The sequence below is a fragment of the Trematomus bernacchii genome, unplaced genomic scaffold, assembly GCF_902827165.1.
Source record: "Trematomus bernacchii unplaced genomic scaffold, fTreBer1.1, whole genome shotgun sequence".
In the NCBI taxonomy this organism is placed as follows: Eukaryota; Metazoa; Chordata; class Actinopteri; order Perciformes; family Nototheniidae; genus Trematomus; species Trematomus bernacchii.
In genome coordinates this window covers 533,682-555,381 of record NW_022987593.1, presented here as the reverse complement: position 1 = coordinate 555,381, position 21,700 = coordinate 533,682, and the positions used below count along the sequence as shown (strand labels likewise).

The window sequence follows — 21,700 nt, the reverse complement described above, 5'->3', positions numbered from 1 at the left end:
CAATAAAAGGAAGTCCCTCAACAACTCCAGGCCGGCAGGACAGAAATGGGGAATAAAAAACATTCTGATCTTATATAGGTTGGGTTCAAAATAAAATATCTCCTCGAGTGATTTAATCACAAACAGGAGGACACCAAGATGAACTCAAACCTGGGAGGAAACTCGACTTATTAAAGTGAAAAAAAAAACACCGTGGGCTCAGGGTGACAATGAGTTGGTGGGGTGGGGGGGAGGGGACTGATGCAACAACTCCATATGAGAGTGACTTGTGAAGAGGGGAAATAATTCAAAGGTTAGAGCCTTCAGGGAAACTAATAAGGCTGATCATATGAGAATCTCATATACTGTAGCCCAAGGCATCCTCTGACATATGAAAGTGTTGGAGCAGATAGCATTTCACACACTTGTATAACCTTTGCAGTACAAATGGAGAAAAGCAGATAAACTGATCAAATCTTAAACAGTACAACTTTGATTTTATAAACAAACTGGTAGGTGTTCAAGCCCACTCCCCCCAAAAAAAGGAAGTTACCCTTTTTTTAATTATTCACTTAAATGTAAAATTGAATTGCAATAAATACAGTGCCAACAATACACCTTTCTCTCTGTGGGCACTCTGATGGTAACTGCTACCATTAATGAAGTATTTGTCCAAAACTAAGCTCTGAAACGGTCTATGAGTTAGCCGTTTATTTTAAACAGTCATCCAGTTATTGTTATTGTTGTATTGTTATTTTCATTATTGATTTATCCGAGGATTAGTTTGATTAGTGGATCATTTGATGAATAGATTATTTATTTTGGTGAGTAATTACACAGAACCAAATGACAAGTCTAAACCCAAAAGTTTATTATCACATAAGATAAGGAAGCAGCAAATAATCCCAAATGGAAAGCTGCAACTAGAAATATCTGGCAATTGTGCTGGAGAAATTACTTTTCAGAACCCAAGGAGACACCAATAATTATTTCTCAGTGATTCCTCAATCAGTACAATAATAGTTTGACATTTTGAGAATCAGGCTTATTTGCCTTCTTGCAGGGAGTTAGATTGACTCCACTCTTCAATTCAAAGTTACAGTTATGATTTTGTCTAAAGGTCAAAACTACTTCTAGTGCAAATACAACTCTCAAACACACACATTAAATATTGTTTTTTAAATTACAACAAAAAGTTTATGAAGTAAGTTGTGTTTTCTTACTTTATTAAAAGCAAAGCTTGCCTTACCTGGCAAATCCTTTTTATTCAGGAATATCATTTATTTCCTAATTGTTCCTAAATGTCAAACCATTCCTTTAAATTATTCTTTGATTAATGCAATTATTATTCAATTTTGTTTGATTTTGATTCATTAATCAATAATCTACAAAATAGCTCCCATTTTCAGTTGCCAATATTATTGCTTGAGTTAAAACGTGTTTCTATAAGTTAAAGGTTAGAAAGGCAAACAAATAATATTAAACACACATTAATAAACCACTGCGAACATTCATCCTGCAGTGAACCTGAGTCATGGTTCAGTATTTGAATACGAACCTAGTCCTATTTCCCTATGCGGATTTCAGCACGAGAAGCGGACGGTAGGCTTTTATCATACAAAAGGATCATACAAAAGTGTCTGAGGATCATACCTCAAATCTCTGGTTGCTGACTTTTTTGCCTTTCTTGTTCCAGACAATCTTGGGCTGTGGATCCCCTGCGGCCTGGCACACAAAGGAGGACACTCCCCCCTGGACTCCTGTTTGATCTTCTGGGGTTCTTGTAAACTTGGGGGGTGCTGTGTGAAAAGATGTAAACAAAAGTTAAGTGAAGTTCCAACCCAAAATGTAGCCGTTTGTGTCAATGGTCCTAATGCGATTGACATTACCTTTCATAATAATCTGACCAGCATTCACACATACATTCACATTTCCTCCAATGGGTTATTCCCCAAGAGTGAGTTTATTATACTACTAGTTCTGTATTTTACATACTGTATGTGCAGCTCTATTTGAGTGATATTTGAGACCCGGGGTGTGTGTATGTGTGTGTGTGTGTGTGTGTGTGTGTGTGTGTGTGTGTGTGTGTGTGTGTGTGTGTGTGTGTGTGTGTGGACTCTTGGAGTATGCATGCACCTATATCTCTCTCTCAGAGTACAGTAGTACGGTGGGCTTTGTGTCTGTGTGCGTATCCTCCATGTTTTTCCTTCTGTCCCTGAAACACCAAAGAAGCTTAATATTTCTGTGCCATAAAGGATTTATGAAGACTTACTTCTGACATGACCAATAAAGCCCCTCATTCCGGGGACGCCAACAATACCATAACCACAGCCTCCGCTGGATTGTGACATCACGACATCAAAAAGATTCGGCACGTCAGTCACGGCACGTCACCACCAGCTCGCCTAATGGCATTCCAGCCAAACCAGAAAATCCCTACTTAAGGGCTTACCGCCAACCGCCCTGACAAAGGGAGAGAAATTGCTTTTTGCTATTTAAAAGGAGGGAGGGAGAGAGAGAGAGAAGGCTAAGCTTTTGAGAGAAGGAGAGAAAAGGAGGAGAAATCGTGATGCGTTAAAAGAGCGGTGAGTACTGAACAGAAGTAAGAGTGAGGGAGATAAAGTAACAAGCGAATGAGACAGATGGAGAGCAGATGAGTAAGGAGGAGACTGCATGAGCGGCAGAAGTGAGAGAGAGGAGAGAGGAGAGAGAGGAGAGAGAGAGAGAGAGAGAGAGAGAGAGAGAGAAGGAGAGAGAGGAGAGAGAGAGGAGGGAAGAGAGGAGATACGAGAGAAGAGAGAGATGAGTTTAGGAAGATGAGCATGAGTTGGACAGGAGAGAGAGAGAGAGAGAGTGGTGAGATAAAGTAGCCCGAGAGTGAGGGAGGAAGAGCCAGATGTACTGCAAACACGGTCGGAGAGCCCCAAGCTGCCCAATCACCTCTACACCTCACTGGCTCATGGCCAAATACTCCTCAGTGAATCGAGTAGTGTGTGTATGTGTGTGTGTGTGTGCGCTTGCATTTCTACGTCTGCTTACTTTCGCAAATGCATAAGCCAACTTAAGTACTGTATATATACACAAATTGTGCACATAAGTCAGCATGCCTGTGTGAGTTAGATATGTACTAGCGCCTAAAGGATTACTCGATTCAATGAATGGTCCATGAACAAACAATTACTGACAACAATTGTGATGAGTGATTTATCGATGAAAGGTAACATATTTTTGGGCATTTGGTTGAACACAGCAAGCAAAATGAAGATGTCAGGTGGTGCTTTGGGAATTGGTCACTTTGTTCTGATTGCATCAAAACGACCCATTGATTAATCAGAAAATAGATAAACTGATGATCATCTAAGAATGGAAATAACGCTCAATTGCAGTCCTGATATATTCATTATGTAATTGCATGCACACGATTTCTAAATGCATGCCACCAAACTCTACACTCTCAGTCTCGTGTGTGTGTGTGATGCTTGAGCGAGTCGACAAATGTGCGTGTGCCCATCTGAGAGAGTGATATAAAAAAGAGAGAGGGAAACAGAAAGAATGAGGAGCGGGAGAATCGCTCTCTTAATCCTCTTGCTAATCTCTCCCTCACAAAACAAATGAAAAGTGTAAAGCCAGCAGAGCCATACTAAAAGGCACGGTAGATCTTTCAATTGCTTTTCAATATCTTTCCCCCTACTGTTCATCTTTCTAGCACGATCCCTCTCGTCATATATCTCCTGTTAATTGTCTTATGTTCTCTCTTAATATTTCCCCTATCTTTCTTTGCCACTGAATCACTTCTTTCCCCCGTCACAGCTGCTCTCCTTGCTCCTTCTTTCATCCTTCTCCTTGTTACACTTTCTCCATCTCCTCCCTCCATCTCTGGGGTGTTACATAAGTCATCCTGTCACATTGACTGACTTAATGAGGAGGGGTTGGGGGTGCAACCGTATGCTCCACACTTCTCCCAACTCGCTCTCACAATTTCTCTTCCTTCTTATTTCTTCTCCTCCCCTCTCTCTATGGGCTCCCATCTTCCCTTTCTTTACTCCTTGTCTCCCTTCCCCTGCTCCAAATGTTGTTCTCCAAATCCATCCTCCCTGTTTGCCTCCTTGTTCTATCCTCCTACCACTTATCTGATCTCTATTTATGATCCAAACAGTTGTGTCTTTTGCCAACATCATCAGGTCTTTTTGGTTTTGCTGCTTGGTCGGATTAAGCATTGACATTTAGGCCAAGTTAGGGAGGGCTCAAGCTCAAAAGGGCACTTCAATATTTGTAGCCCTTTTAGTGGGGGGAAGGGATGCCTGATGGTTTATTTATTTCATGGACCTAAGATAAAAAAAATGGACTTGGAAAAATGATGAGAACTTGGGGTGGGCACTTTGCAGCAGTCTCATGCTTAGGTGCTCTTGCATGTCGCCTTAGCCTTCCTTTCCCCCCCTCAATATGACCCAAGATGGAAATGTGGAGAAACTACTGAGTGGGTCTGCAGAAAGAGATTAAGATGGAATTAGACAGTGCCAATTTTTTCCCTCTTAGTTTGTGTGTGTGTTTGTGCGTTGGATGGAGAGTGGCCTACATACTGTAAAGGTCACCATACAGTGGATCTGATCTAAACAGCAGATGGCAGGGATTACAAAGTCAGCTCCTCTCTCCGGATCACTTTCGAGTCACGGCTGAAGACGTGTGATAAACTCTGATTCCAAGGTCAAAGACTATCTGTCTTGTGGCATGTTGAAAAAAATATTGATTGCATACATGGTATGGACTTTTTCATTCACACAGTATATTGCAAATACTGTATGACAAAAGTGCATTTATACAGTATGAATGCAACAGTTTTTCTCGATAATCCTTGCAATTGCAAACTGTACCGGGGCTATTGAGGTTCACTGGAGTAGAAAAGAAGACAAATTGCAAGACTAGATGAAGCTAATGACACTTTGTAGGAAGTGTCAGGGACACACTGGCAGATGCTGCCTTAACCTAGAGGCACAAAGCGATAGAGATCCAGTTTGTAAGAACAGATGCTAGCACAAACCTTCAGGGAGTATGATTTACGAATATAGTGTATTAAGATGGAAAATATGTGTAGATTTGAGAATGAAAGACATATTTGGGAGTAAATACAGATGCACGTCTTGAGTTATAAAAGTTAAAAAGTATATTAGTTGATAAATAAGGGGTTTCCATGATGCAAGAAAGCATTAAGCAATGATATTCCAACAAAGCAAACCAACAAACACAATGGATGCAGTGGCACAAAATGGTCCTGCTACTGCAGCTATCAAAGTAACAAATTAGGCAAGAAAGCTTTGAGATGCTGGATGATATACTCAGCTAAAAATCACAGATAAAAATATAGAATGACGAGATAAATATAGAGCGCATCGCCTTCAGACACCTTCATACAGTAGATGATCCTGGGTGTTTCTGAGTTGGCGTGGACAAGTGTTGGTGTGGATGAACAGCTTACGTGAGTATTCATGTCCGTGTTTTGTAAGTTTTGATCACATCTGAAGGGTCTGCTCCGGATGTTGGTACAACTTGCCAAGCATATGTGCCTGCGCCTCACATTTTCCTGCGTACGTGTGTGTGTTCATATCGATAGTTAAGCACGTAATGAGTAATTTGCAGCCCTTGCCAGGGAAAGATCAAGCTGCATAGTGGGGTGGTGGGCGGTTTGCTGATGTTAGAACTGAGAACTGAGTCAGGCTTGTCAGACACGTTGAGGAACGAGGCCGATACCAGGGCCTGATCCGAGGCCATGATAGTCAGCCTCGAGTGTGGGTGGGCAGCTAGCCAGAACCATAACTTAAAACACATTATAATCAAACAGACACATTAAGAGCAATTATCAACTGCTAGCTTTCGTCCTGTAAATGAAATTGGTTTGCTATAGGGCCAATAAACACAGAGAGACAGTTACTGTATCCTTCTGCTCTTATAAGTGTCAATGGTAAAACATTGGGAAAAATGGGCCATTTTAACTTGGGAAATTTGATTCTACATGATTAAGTTCCTTAATTTTTTAATTTTTGATAATACTTCACATTGGAGATTAGGTGATTTATCAAGTTTAATGAATGTCCATCTGTATCAGTGTCTCTATAATCTGTATTTATTATGTTGCTGTCAAAAACTGTTTTCCTCTTATATAAAATGGCATGCTTATTGATGATACGTTGTCACTTTCTGTATGATTATAGATCTGCAGTTGTACGGACAACTTCAATCTGACGTCACTTTCACAATGATGCAATAAGATGCACTTTTACTGCCGATAGAGATGCATGTCCAATTAGTATGCCACTTACCCACCATAGCTGCCCCTGGGCCAGGCTAGTGACGAGTTAATCAGGGTTAATTTGTCAGAAACACAAGGGGAGGATTTAATCAAATGGGGTCTTCTTTTATACACAGACCATTAGAAACACATGGCCTATCCACTGGGTGCACAACTTTACTGGGTCAGGGCTGGCTTCCCATAAAGATGAACAGAGGGTTTTCTCAGTGCTGGTCACAGTGTATTACTCACAGACCACTGCTCTGCTAAGTTAGAGCTAAGCTGAAGCTATCCAGGCCTCTTCACAGACGGGTGCACCTGCTAAGCTAATGCTAAGCTAACGCTGGTCAGATCCTTTTACTCATGGATGGACGCACAGCTATGCTAGCTGCTAATAGCCTTAGTGCTGTGGGCCGGCAACCCAGAACACTGAGAAGCTTCAGCAGCTGGACGGCTTCATTCTCTTTCAAATCAACATGGACGTTCCTTCTCTCTGCCTTTTTCGCCTCACTCATGGATTGACATTTGAAGATAATATTGCAGAACTTTTTAGAAGTACAAACGCTCACTTTGCTACTGAACTGAGTATGAGAATATTATTTAAATGTATATTCTGTGTCCTCTACCCAGGTTATCAACAGTAGACTGCTCCTAACGTGCCGAAAACAGTTGGCATTATAACATACCTTTGATTGGCATTTCGATTTTGTGTATACGACTTCTGATTTCTTTTATGTGACCCATTTCTGTCACCTTATATGGAGAGTTATTTGCAGATGATGGAAAGAGGTCATTAAGCATTTAAATTAGCCCTTTTATTTTTAAAGGTTAATGCCATATACATGTACCAGATGAGCATAAGCTGGCACATTACAACTGCTACATTTGAATACAAAGCAATAAAGTATTCTAGAAACACAGCATGAATTATTTAGATAATTAATTAGATTAATTTGACAATAAACGGGAAGTTAATTAAAAATAAGGAAATGAAAGGACAATTGTGTGAGAAATGTTATGCTCATTTCTTATATTACTTATACAACACCACTGAAGTTTAACCATGTTAACCATCCCAATGTCTGAACATGTCTTGTTTATAATTTGATTGGCAGAGAAAACAAAATTAATTGAATATACATATATCTTTTACCTGACCCTGATATTAAGAAAAGTGAATCACCTGCCCCCTCCCTTTTCATATAAAAGCTGTATATCATCAATTTACAAATATTGTTTTTGGGTTTCCTCGTGCAACTATAAAACTTTACAAGTTTATCTAATTTGTTTAAAATTCACAAGCTGATTTTAACCTTTTTTTTCTTTGTCCAGTCGTTCAGTTTAAACAAACAAGAAATCATATGGTAATGGTTACAATTCGGACAGAGCTAGGCAAGCTGTTGCCCCCTGTATCTGTAAGCTAAACTAAGCTGCTTCTGGTTCAAGATTCATATTGAAGGGACATATATACAAATCTAAATAATCTCAAGGAATTCCCTACATTTAAGCGAAATAGCATAGTATATATTAAATGTTGATATATGTCTCAAAATAAAATGAACTATCTATATGCTGTTGTATGTGAGGCACCATTTCAAAGTGTCTGTAGTCGTTGTCCATGGATTTAAAAAACGTTTAGAAATCCTGCCTAAAGACCTAAGTATGTTGACCAGTGCAACACTTTGGAACCTTTTGGTGATTTCATCATCACTTCCCAGTCCACAGGAAAAATCCCCTAGTGCCTCCATCGTGATCTAAACTGCCGAGAGCAGATGTTGACATTTTGTTATTGTGTGCAATAATGTCAGACGCGATCTTGCCTTTTCTTCACACTTTCTGTGAGTCAGGCAATATCAATCAATCACAGAAAAGAAACACAATCCGTCTAAGAAAATAACTGCTTGACTGTGTTTCTCATCCTTAACTTATCCTCAGGGGCCAAAACCTTTTACCTCTGTGACCATGCCTCTTCATCTCATGCCAGTGAATCCTGACAGTGCCTCATCCATCAGCAACAAGAAGCCATGAAGCACGCACAAACTTGATACTTATAGCAATCTAATCTCTTGTCTACTCTAAGCATTACACATGCTTGCTTACAAAAACATTTAAATCAGACAACTACAAACACACGTGTATGTGGCACGACACAAAATCCCTTAATGAAATGCCAAAACTCATACATCGTTGACCCACAAAGTGTAAAACTGCTTCACTGCCTTTCTAAGGGTCTACCATAGAATCACCAACCCCATCAGAGGTAGAAAAGGAAAATCTCGATCAGATTTAATTATATAACCCTAAAACAGTTATGATACATTTGCCGAAAAAGGCAAAGTATGAGTATTTTCCGCAAGCACAGGGGTTGTTACAAAAAAGAAGCCTGCCACGTGTTGTGGAAGAACATGTTGCTTTTTAATAGCAACTTAGACCTTTGAACTTAGAACCTAAGGTAAAAGCTGAATGACATACTTCCAGGTAACCAAAGAAGGCTGCTGTCAAAGCTCTTACTGATCCATTCCTCGCTCAAGGGCTTCCAAAGTAAGCAAAAGTAGTGGTGCTGTCATTGTGGGCGATTGACCCAACCACCTCTCAGATTCCAGTCAACCTCAAGGCCATGGGAGTGCTGGCAATATGGTAGGATGCTGACAGGTCGATCAGTCACCACATGTGCAAGTTCTGTCCTTTCAATGCTGCCCTGGTGCCTTGTCATGTTTGAAAATGTCATTGACAGAAACTGGGAAAAACTGTATTTTAATGATGTGTCTGTTTTAGTTTTTTTTCCTTAGGCTTGGTGGAAAAAGAAATTGGAAATGCACAACACATAAATGACGTGATGCAAACAGAAGCTAAAGAGTTTCACATTACCAAGAGCCTCCTTGGGTAGAATCCTAAACCACTCTCGTTTTCAAAATGTACAGTCTGCTTACTGAAGCACTGGGTTGCAACTCAGCATTGCTTCCTGTAGCCTCTGAAAAAGGATATATTTTTGTTCTGTTCTGTTACACACACACACGAGTTGTATATCAGCTGGAATTTGTATTGCTACATCCAAGCTGCAAGGAGAAGGACGACTGCTTGTTGGTTTTGGGGCAAACGAGGGTCAGTCAAGTGAACTCCTTTGTTGCATTGTTTCTAGTGGCCCTGAATGACGCGCCGGGAAATGCATTTTCTCTCACAGGGAATCTCACTGCGTACATGGAGCGGTGGCCCAGTTTGCGACGGGATCAGGGCATTACTCGTAATCCACCAGATAGATGTCATATGCATGCACGCGCACACAAACACACTGAGAAACAAACATGGTTGGGAGAGAGAGAGTGCCAGAGACACAGGGGGGAATAAAATAGGAATTTGAAAAAAAAAAACGTGCATTTAAACACGCAAAGCTCAGTGGGCTTGTATTGTTACACCAGTACTTGTGTGCAGAATGTACATATGGTGCAGTGCCATGCAAGGTTTCCAACTATGCACATGGGATACTGTTCCATCTGATTGCATCCTAATACCCTCAGTCTACTTATGTGTATATGTGTGTATGTGTGTAACTTGTGTACACAAGGATGTGTGTTTACGGTTGAATACAATGCGGCTTGTGGCGTAGTGGGTTGTCCGTAGGTGTTCGGATCAGGGGGTCACAGGTTCAAATCCCACTGCAGTCAGCATGTCGTTGTGTCCCTGGGCATGACACTTCACCCCAAATTGCTCCTGTGGGGATTTTCCACAGTATTGAGTATGTAAGTCGCTTTGGATAAAAGCGTCTAACAAGTAACATATAATGTAATAATACAAAATAATGCATCTTTCCAGACATAGAGGAGGAAAATAAAATGATGCCTCTATTTTGTAAAAACCCTATAATGCTTGAAATGTATTCCATTCCTTTGGCACTGAGTTGGAGGAAAGATAAGTACAAATAAAAGCAATTTTGCGAGTACATTTAACATTTCAAAACATGTCAACGAGCAACAAAGATGTCTGGGTCCTGGAGCCTATGTTTGAACTCTTAACATTCAAGAGCTCTTAGTCCCAATGTTGGTATTAAAAGAGGCATTTTATGTCATACACACTGAGATAAAAGGAGAAAGGAACAGCCTTTCGTCCCTTTACCCCCCTAAAGCCCTCTGTCCCTCCTTTCTCACCAGATTATATGGATGTGCGGAGAAGACCCAGAGAGCGAGCAAGAAAAGAGCAATGGAACAAGTCACAGCGAATGAGACGAGGGCATGGGAAAAAGAAAAATATAGACAGAGGAAACAAAGTGGGAATCATTTCCACCCTCTGTGAGTCTACGCTGCTCTCCTAACTGCTATTGTGAAAGTCTAGGAGCATCATCGTTTTGATGGATGACTGGGCCTTTACTGACCGACCCTGGAACTCACACAGGGGACAAGAGGGCAGGAGGCTGAAAGGAAAACAAGAGTGGTTTGTGGATGTGTGTGCTATAACTCGGGTTTGTGTGACAGTGCAGTTTTAAAACATTGCAGGGCTGGAATGGCTGCCTGAAGCCTGTACTAGCGTGCATGTGAGTGTGTTACAGCGTGGCGATGATATATGTCCAGCATCATACTGTACAACCACAAGCTCAGAGCTATGCTGAATTTTCCTTCCAACAAACAGAATGTACCAAACATGCTGCAAATGTATCAGGTTGACATACATTATTTTTACAATACTTGCCAAAACAAATGTATAATTATCCAGCACACACTTTAAAAACAAATATGCAAATATAATTCTACTAGACACCACTGTTACCGAGGCCTCCAACAGGATTGCTCCCAGATGTTAACTGTCTGCATGGTGAGCTTGAATGACCTCCTCTTTCTCTTTTAATATTCTTTTTTAGATCGTCTCATCTTTTAGTTCCAAACTCCCCTTCTGTCTTCATTTCTTTTATCCTTAGTCTTACCCCAAATCAGGCAGTTTCATCACTGCTGCTGGGAGATTCAAAGCCACATTTGTAAACCTGACAAATTGTCAGAGACGCCATGCCTGGCATAGACACAGGTAGGCACCCATTTTAACTATGTTCACACACACACACACACACACACACACACACACACACACACACACACACACACACACACACACACACACACACACACACACACACACACACACACACACACACACACACACACACACACACACACACACCCTAGTATCCAAGAAATGATCACGTTTTTGGAGTATCTCTTTCATCAAATGCTGGCTTCACACAGATAAGATATTTTCTTGGGGAAGCTGAACGTGATGGTTTAGAAACAGCAGAAATCCAACCTTTTCAGCCTTCCAGTTTTGATATCCTTCTTTTATAGCAAATATCGTTTGATTTTTGAATGTTGGTTGGACAAACAACCTCAAGACGTCACCCTTTAAGGTTTGGAAAGAGGGATTATTTCATCAGTAAATATGAATGTCCTAATTAAAACCAGCATACAACTCATAACTAGAATACTAATGTTCATGTTTCTGAGACATAAATCAGACACACGCACACACACACACACACACACACACACACACACACACACACACACACACACACACACACACACACACACACACACACACACACACACACACACACACACACACACACACACACACACACACACACACACACACACACACACAACGACAAATTATCTGATTTGCCATATGTGGACTGTCTATCCATGCCAAGCCATCCAAGTAATACTGGGTGGACAAAAACAGCTGGCCTCATATCAAACCTGCAAACATACACACACTCACGCACTTACTTACACAGCGATATTATATCAGGAGTGGAGTGGTTTGCAGGAGAAAATCAGGTCATTGTACGACTCAGTGTGCCTGTGTACATGTGGATTCTAAAGGTATTGAATGCATACAGTTTATTTTTGTGTGTGTCTATATCTGGGAGTAGGCATGTGAGAGAAAACAAGTGCATGGAACTGAGTGGGGAAAGACTCACAGTCGGCATCAGCGAGGAAGAGGAAGCTGAGGAGGAGCAGGCCTGGACTGGCCGAGTGCATCATGGGATATGTCGTCACATGCATGCTGTTTCCACCGTGAGCTCACTGCCTCACTGAACAACAAGACGATAGAAACAGGCCCTCACAACCTGGAGAGAGAAAGAAAGGAGGTTAAAAGAAATGCAGTCATTAAACACGTTCCAAAGTCCAAATTAGAGAGTTTCAGATATAATATAGTCCGTGCGCACACACATACACACACACTAACACACACTTGAAGTGTGTGATTCCCTCTAGGCTTTACACTCCAGTTATGCAGCTGCCTCTCCTCTTCTCGCTTCATTAGGACCATACACTCATTGCCGGAGGTGTATTTTGGTGTGTGTGTGTGTGTAAAAAAGAGTTCACAAAGTAGCTGATGAATTTCAACTTATGGCAAACATTTAGCTTTAAAACATCAGTCAGCTTCTAAAGTTCACTTTTTATCTCCGAGCAAGCAACTGATTCATTTTTTTCCGGCTTTAGTTCATGCCCTACAAATCTCTGAAGCAGTGTACGTCAAAGCGGCATGATTTCATATTAATGAAAAGGAAAGAATGGCTTTAACATGGAGGGGTGGAGAAGATTGAACAAGGGATTGATGGACGACGGAGAGATTAAAGTGGGAGGAGACTGATCTACTGGCTACGTTGCAAACAGTGTTGGGTCAACATACAGCTCAATGTCTCTATCGCTTCATCCTTACTTCCCTTCATTTTTGGACTCTCTCTATCGCTAGCTATTTTGTCCCCTGTCTCCGTCCTCTTGTAACTTTTTGCTGTTTTTGGTTTCCTAAATATTCACAATATGTCTTCCTTATGTCTCTCTTTCTAGCAGTCATATTCTTTGCATTTTCACTTTCTCTCTCGGTAACTCTTTCCGTCCAGTTGTCTCTCTGCCATCTGCAGTGCCTGGTGTGATTGTCTGGCATTAGATGAGACAGGCGTCACTCTGTGTCTGAAATCTCACAGCTCAAATCACATGGCACAATGGGACATGGCAGAACACTGCTGCTGTCCAGAGACTGACAGCAATGAGTGAGAGACGGTGAAAATGAGCAGGGGCAAAGAGAGACGATGCTTACATGTGTAACGTGCGCCTTTGCATGAATGAATGTGGGGAGTGACACTGTATGTGCATGCATATCGGCTAGCTCATGCATATGGTGATGCCTCTGTATGTGCATGCATGTGAATATTCCCGCTGACTGCCTGTGCTGCTACAGCGTGAGTATCCATGTTGCAGCTGTGTGGTCCTGTGTTATGCATTCGTGCATGTGTTTTGTGGGCTTTCCAAAACTGGACAGAGTCATCAGCAGCAGCAGTCTTAATCCTCTCCACTCCTGAACAAGCCATCGGATTAAAAAAGGCAAGGGGTGGGAGGGGGGGCAGACGAACTCTAACATCCCTGCAGCCAAGGCAGCAAACAACTACTACCCACACTGGATTTTCCACTTGGTTTGGTCTGAAACAATTGCTTTGGGATAACCTAGATCTCTCCCTGCACAAATGAAGTCCTGTGCACTGTGATTTACACCGCCACAGTAGATATGGGAACCCAGCCATGCAGCTTAGCTTGTGCACCCATCCACAGGGAAATTACAGTTGTATGTTTTATTTAGTTCTGGATATTAGACCTCAGTTATATTTAGATTTTAGGTTTCAAGGGGCAATCACCAACTTTAACTTACTTATTTTCTTTCTTTTTTTATTATTATTTAAAAATCTTTTATATCAGAGAGTTTTACTTTAGTAGTATTTAACAAGTTTACTGGTCTTTTTAATCAATATATTTTTTTATTTTACTTATTTACCCAGCCCCTTTACTGTATATTGTACTGCACATTTGACTGTAGGCTAATAGTAATGCTGTTTCGATTGCATACAGGTACTATCAGTTCTCCAAGGGACCATTATTGTCATACTCGTCTAATAAGCCACATTTGTTTAAAATGGCGTCTATCCTGGTTTGTTGGTGCATGTGTTTGTGTGTGGGAATGTGTGTGTGGCCACTAATCACTAGGCCTGATTCAATGTCACTGGAAAAGCCTGCATTATTTAGTATCTCACTTCACAGCATGTCACATTAATTAAAAGGCTAAGATAACGGGGAGAGAAAGGGATGAGCTAAAGGTGTGTGTAGTGGGGGGAAAGGAAGTAGAGCGGTACATAGAGCAATTAAGCAGAAAAGAAAAAGAGACACAGGATGGAAAGAAGAGAAAAAGAAGTTAACCTGAAACACACACACCCAAATACACACAGACACAGCCAGGTAGTCACCAGATTGTTATCTAGGTGGCTGTTGTTGCTGGTATTACGGAGGGCCTAACAGAAAGCCTTCCTCGGAGCCTGAGTTTCTGCCACTGCTGTGGATCACTGTCGCTCTAAGCCATTCACTTACATTAGTCCCTATCACTCAATTATACACCGTCTGTCTGGCTGGGCCTGCAGCAATCAGTCACACTTATCTCTGAGATAGATTCTGACAGAACAAAGACAGACGCAAACAGTGACAGACTGGCTTATGTTTTTTCACATGACAGACAGAAGGACACATGTCAATGGGGACGAAGATGAGGAAGGAGGAAGATGATGAAACAGAGGAAGAAATGAGAGAGGCAGAAAAGTTGGTAAGTGGGACTTAAAGAAATGTTTGGCACTAATAATGTAAGTTATCCCTTTATTTAAATATATTCATAATGCTTAAAACCGATGATTACATCATAAAGAGGCAACATTAAAAGCAATATTTATTATACATGGTCATTGCTTTAATAGGAGGTTTATCGGATTAACAGCTTATTTATTTTCGAACCATAAAGAGGGTAATTTTATTTTTAACACACGTTGTTACATTTGCTGGTAGTTATTACATTATCATTTCACACAGAGTGCAAGAGACAAACAAATGATCAGGACATGGAGCTGCAGTTTCTAGTTGGGGAAGACTTGAAAAAAGAAATGTAAAAATAAAAGAATAAGATCCAAAAATGCAATGAAATACAAAAAAGGAAGTGTGGGTGGTGATGAGAGAGAGTTGAGGGTAGACTACAAAGCAAAGGCGCAGTACAGCTCGAAGGGACGTTAAGAAGGATAGAGACAAAGACAAAAGACAGATCCTAAAAAGCATCGCTTAAGGCAAATCGTGTGCCATGAAAAAAAGAACACTGACTATCCTAATTTGATTTGATATTCCCAAAGCTGAGCCACCAAATGTAATTAGACATACTAATTAACTTATTCCATTTGGCCTGTTGAAACAGTGGCACACTGACAGAAATGTCAATGGAGAGACAATTTGTATTTGTTGCATCATAGTGCTACACGAATAAAACAAGATGAGCTGAATGGAAAAAGCACACTTTGCATCCTCCTTCTTTTCCACAGAGGATGGTGGTAAGCTTCAGTTGTAAAAGTTTCCTAACACATTGATGCGTTTGGGAAGACTTACATTGCCAAGGAAATAGATGTGTTTAATACAAGTCTGTGAGATGTCTTTTTATTGTCTCGTTTTTAGCAGTTGCACTTTGCACTTTGAATAAACAGTTATTTATTTTTGAGCACATACGGTCCAGTAATGTTGATCATAATGTCATCATAAAATGATCTTGCCAGCAATATAAAACGTCCTATAGCAAAACAAACAAAAACATAGCTCATATGTGCTTGAAGGGAAAGGGTTTGTTTGATGTATATGACTATTGAAATCGTGTCGACTGTACACACACACACACACACCACACACAACACACACACACACACACACACACACACACACACACACACACACACACACACACACACACACACACACACACACACACACACACACACACACACACACACACACACACACACACACACACACACACACACACAGAGACATGAGCTCGTAGATTACCAGTGATTTGTCATCTCCCCCGCCGCAAACAAACAAACTCGGTAAAGAACCCCTGTGCATTTTTTCAAGAACATTTCTGATCTTCAAAGCCACACATCTCGGTGTCTGTAAGGACAGCTGAGGACATCATGCTGTGATAAGAGGTTTTACTGTGCCTGTAAAGATGACTCGCCTACTTTTAGCCACTGTAAACAACCACTGTATACACTGTATTCTCAATATTTGTGTGTGTTGACATGACATTTTCTTTGTTGAACCACTTCGTTATTTTTTATGAAAGTGAATCAAATGCTGAAATATTAATTGGCAGTATTTTCTACAGATACATGTCCATATCAAAATGCTACAATTTCCATTCATTAAAAATGAGCCTTTCAATGAACTCCCCCTCCCTCTGGAACTCCTTCCCCAGTCACATCCGAAAGACTCTTGCATCCTTAAAAAAAGCCCTGAAAACGCACCTATTCACTCTGGCTTTTTATTTCTAATGATCAGCTTTTTTCACTCAGTTGAACAACAAAAATGTTCTTACCAATTGGCAGCCTTAGAAGAATGCGATTCGACATGGAGGTCAAGTCTGTTGGTGTGTAGGCGTGTTTGTTCTTGCAAATCGGCAAAACAATTTTTTTTTCCAGGGTTCATGAGTTTCAAACTAATGAACTGATGACAGAAAGGACTGACATGGCTTCTAGACTGAAGAAGGGCATAACATGTGGCAGCTAGTGCTGTTAGCAAGGACTTCCTCCACCTCAACTTGCTCGTCCTTTCTTTAAACTGTACTATATCCTTATTAGAGAAGTGCACTTCCTATTTGACACTTTGACTCCAGCTAGTCCTAAGTTATAAAACAATTTCATGAATGGGTGCTTAGTGTAATTTGGCCAGCACTAGTTTCTCCCCGAAACACAAACAATAAATGTAGTTTATATGAAAGGGCATTGTAGGAGAAAGGGCTGCTACATCGTTTGCTGAAGACTCTAGTGATCAATTCACTTTCCTTAGCTGTGAGAATAAATGACCAAAGAGTAGTTTTCAGAGGTAGATGGAGTCCCAAAAACTCTGAGTAGTCATTTGAGTCTGGCTTTTAGGACACTGGCTGAAACAAGAAATCAATAAGACCAACTGAGAGGAGAGGAAGGGAAAATGTGATTGATTGAGATGAGGATTAGGGCCGTATATCAGTGCTCAACTCATCACTTCCTCTGGTTCCCCAAACACTCCATCCCCCATCCCTTTCTCCCATTCACTTTCATTTATTCCTCCCTTCAGCCCGACTCACCCTTTTTTCTACCTCTGTTTTCCCACCAATCAGTTCCTCTGAATGTCTATTTCACAGTCTTCCGTCCTATCTCCAAAGGCCTTACAAACTGTTATTTATTTTCATACTTTTCGTCATACCTTTATCTTGTTTCTCTCCTGAATATGAGGGACTGGAAAGTCAATCAAATATCCTGTGTTGGCGTGTTATTACATTCCCTTGAATTCAGAATAGGAAATTCACAAATGCTTTATACCATAGCCGAGGTCTAGTCATCTTACTGTAGATAGTGAGTCCAGCTTCCATTACCATCCCGAATACATAATTCATTTTGATTTCAAAGTTCACTTTGCAGGCATTACTCTGTTCTTTTTCCTTGATGTTTGAATAAAACCTTTTCAGTCCTCCCAAGAAGAAGCCTTTTCTTTTTCAGCAGCAAGTCACATGAAAGCGGCCTGGTCCCAACACATAAAAGATGAAAATCCACATTGTTAAGACATTGCTGAATAATGGACAGACCTTGACAATGGCAGCATTTGTGAGGCTGCCTGAATAGATGATGTTGAATAGACATTTATCTATCATGGCAAACATTGTTATTGTTGATTTAACCGATGAGAACAACCCAAAGACAACCGCTTGCATCAATTTACTTCAGCAGCGGTAAAGCTGATAAATATTTCGTTTATTTGTTTGGCCTCAGCAGACAATGGCACAATAAAACATTCCATCGACTCACTGACTGCCTGTAGACTGCTGCCTTGAGGCATGCAATTTGATTGCATCAATATCTGATCTCTGATTGTGTCAGTTACACAGAAAGTACAAATCTCTCCCACTACTTCTTTCCACCTTTCACTTCACCTTTTTGTCTGACGTTCTCTGACTAAGCCGCCAAAGACCTGTTTAACATCTCTTTAAGCAGCCATGACTTCATCAGCACTTAGCCAGTGGGTGGTTTCAGTTTTCCCATTCTGATGACAAAGTGTCCCGGGTAACATAGCTGAAGTGCAGGCTGACAAAAGTGAAAACTGTGCACTAAGTGCTGAATGTGGCCAATCGAAGGGTTAAGCCAGCTGTGACTAACAGGCCCACGCTGGGCCTCTATTGGACCATCTCTGGCAGCCATCCATGATATTGAGAGAGCAAGAGGGAGAGGGAGAGAGAGAGCAGGAGGGAGGTACACTGAGAGGAGTGGAGTTGAGTGGATTAGCAGGAGGTGGGGGGATGACAACATGTAATTACCTATTTACCCAGCCCTTAGTTGAAAACCTCATCGAAGGCTAATTGAGCGGTGCATTAGTGAGAGGTTCGTAAAGATAGCAGCAGGACTGCAGAGGGAGGGAGGGGAGAAGTGAGAGGAAGATGAGATACGAGCACCAGCTGAGGGGCAAAAAGGTTAAAGAGAGGGAGGCGGAGGCTGAATGGTAGAGTAAAAAAGGATGGGTGGGGGGAAGGAGGGAGAGTGAAGTTATGATTTCACTGTAACTAGGGCTCTAATGCAAGCTATTGTAAGTAAGTAGAAAAAACAAGATAAGATCTGCAGTAAAATGTACCTTAATCATTCTAGTCTATTTTCTATCAAAATGTTATAAATGAGGGAGTTTGATAACATGCAGCTTCTTAAAAGGAGAGGATGTCCTGGACTGTTGGCTAAGAAAAAAGAATCAACTTAAAGATGTCCCCTGTGGCAAATTGTGTTGAACATTTGTCACTTTTTTCTTGATGATCCACAAAATCATAAAAAATTGAAATAACTGGCATATTAATTGATAAGGAAAATAATTATTAATTGCAGCCCAAGTGCATTCATTAAGAATAATGATCCGCATTATAGTGCTAAGATGTTGATGTGTTAATGTTAAAGGTGTATTTAAATGTTTTGAGTCGACAAGGTGGCTCTACAGATTTCAGTCTGCTGGGAAATTTGAACTATAATGTAGTAAAATACTTCATAAAATGGACTGGAGTAAAAGGCTTTGGAGTAAAATACCAATACATCAAAACTGCACTTATACTCTGCTATGGTTGTGCATGTGCGCTTGCATGTGTATTTCTGTTTCTTATTGTGACCATGATACACCCTGCCTCCAGCGGCATACAGTAGAAAGCCTTTAGTGCTGGGGGAAAGTGGCACATCGGAGGCAGTCATCTCTGTAATGTGTTTTAGTACATGGGTGGATGAAGGGAAGGATAGATCCATGGATGGATGAGCCTGCAGTATGGTTACGGTGTGACATGCTGCACATACTACTGTGGGCTGCAGGGCTAGACACACACCGGGACGAACATGTGTGCTGACATAGACGCACACACACACACACACACACACACACACACACACACACACACACACACACACACACACACACACACACACACACACACACACACACACACACACACACACACACACACACACACACACACACACACACACACACACACACACACACACACACACACACGCACCTACCGATCCAGCTGGCTGGGTGACCTCCACAGGCAGGTGGAATACACCAGTAGTAATAATTTACAGGCCTTGAGCGGCTCTCACGTCAAATAAAATATGGATTTTCTATAGACCAGAAGCAGGCTAAACCTTCAATAACTGTACCTTTTATCCACACAGTGCTCCAGTTATAACCCATCTCCCACATCATTTTCTATCTTAAACCTTCTTGACTGGGGCTTCAATAGGTAGGGGCTCATCAGTGTGGAATAGAGAGGCGAAGTCCCTCCCCTTCCGGTTGAGCTCCATGGGACCTTATTTCGGAAAAGTTATGCATTGAAGTCAATGGAGAGAGAAAGATTATCTTTCGATCCCGTTTGAATTGTGCCACGAATTACACATATGATGTTTGTCAATTTAAAAGATCATTTTACAAGTCAAAAAAATAAAAATGTAAAAAAACCCACTTTTTTTGTGTGAAACCGCTCAATGAACTACATCTCCCGCCTCGCACCACACACCAAGACGGCCATCACGTTGGCACATTTCACTTCTTTCTTTCAGAATGAGGCGAAAAGTATTAAAAGAGGTGAAAATCACTTCAAGTCTGGGCATGTTGAGAGCTGTACATACACAAAAGGGGAGTTAGTCGGTTCCGTATGAGCCAGCATGCGGGACCGGGATTCTGGGATTTGTAGTCTTTCTAGTTGCGTATTTTTCATAGTCTTATATTTCAACAGTTTTACGACAAACTGTGACTTTTTTGACATGGAAATTATTATTTAAGATTGACAAACATCATATGTGTAATTCGTGGCACAATTCATACGGGATCGAAAGATAATCTCTCTCTCTCCATTGACTTCAATACAAACTTTTTCCGAAATAAGGTCCCATGAGTCCCACCGGAAGGGGAGGGACTTCGCCACTCTATAGGCAGTGAATCCCTTTCCCTTCCTCATTTTCCCCTGACAGGAGTGTATTAACACTAGAACCGCCAGAGATTTTTTATACCTAAAACCGCCACCTGGGTCAAATTGACCCGCTATTAGAATGCATTGATTTTCAAGGTAAAATGTTCTTTTATTGAACAGTGAGTTTTGATCGCACAGGGATGAAACGTATACCAATATAATCTGTGGCCTCTCAGGGCTCGACATTATAAATGGCCCGCTGGCCCGGAAGCATTATTTAGACACCGCGGCCAGCATAACGTACTTTCAACTCGCCCCACAGCTGTTTGCTGCGGAGCCTATGTGCGGAGCACAGCGCGAGCAGTCTCCCGTGAGCGGGAGCGCACTCCTTCACTACAGACTGTCTCTATCTCTCTCTCTCTCTCTCTCTCTCTCTCTCTCTCTCTCTCTCCTCTCTCTCTCTCTCTCTCTCTCTCCTCTCCTCTCTCTCTCTCTCCTCTCTCTCTCTCTCTCTCTCCTCTCTCTCTCTCTCTCTCTCTCTCTCTATCTAGATAACTATCTATCAATATATCTATCCATCCATATCAACGCGTCATGTTTATATGAAAAGGGGTGGGGTCAATATGACCCGCTTGGCGGAAATAGGTATAAATGGCAATTTTTTGGGCGATTTCTTCAATCTGACTTCATATTGACAATTTTTAACAACAGAGGGTGGTACATAACACACTTTCAGGAAAAGTCACGGACTGGAAGACTTTAATATTTTATTGAAAAAAAGTTACACACAATAAAAAACAGCTCTGGGTCAAATTGACCCGATTGGCGGTTCTAGTGTTAAGCAGAGCTCTTAAGCAAGAAGTAAGCATGCACCCATTCACATAAACAGCCACACACACATACAACGCC

General features: G+C 41.2%; 1 protein-coding gene across 1 annotated transcript in view; it reads right to left on the bottom strand.

Annotated features, from left to right (window-relative positions):
- Positions 1-21,700, bottom strand: part of LOC117482208 (receptor-type tyrosine-protein phosphatase delta-like) — an 87,749-nt gene that overhangs the window by 47,829 nt on the left and 18,220 nt on the right. Inside the window, 2 exon segments of the mRNA XM_034130231.1 lie at positions 1,633-1,778; positions 12,228-12,377. Of these exon segments, the coding sequence (XP_033986122.1) occupies positions 1,633-1,778; positions 12,228-12,312 (231 nt within the window). The 5' untranslated portion in view covers positions 12,313-12,377.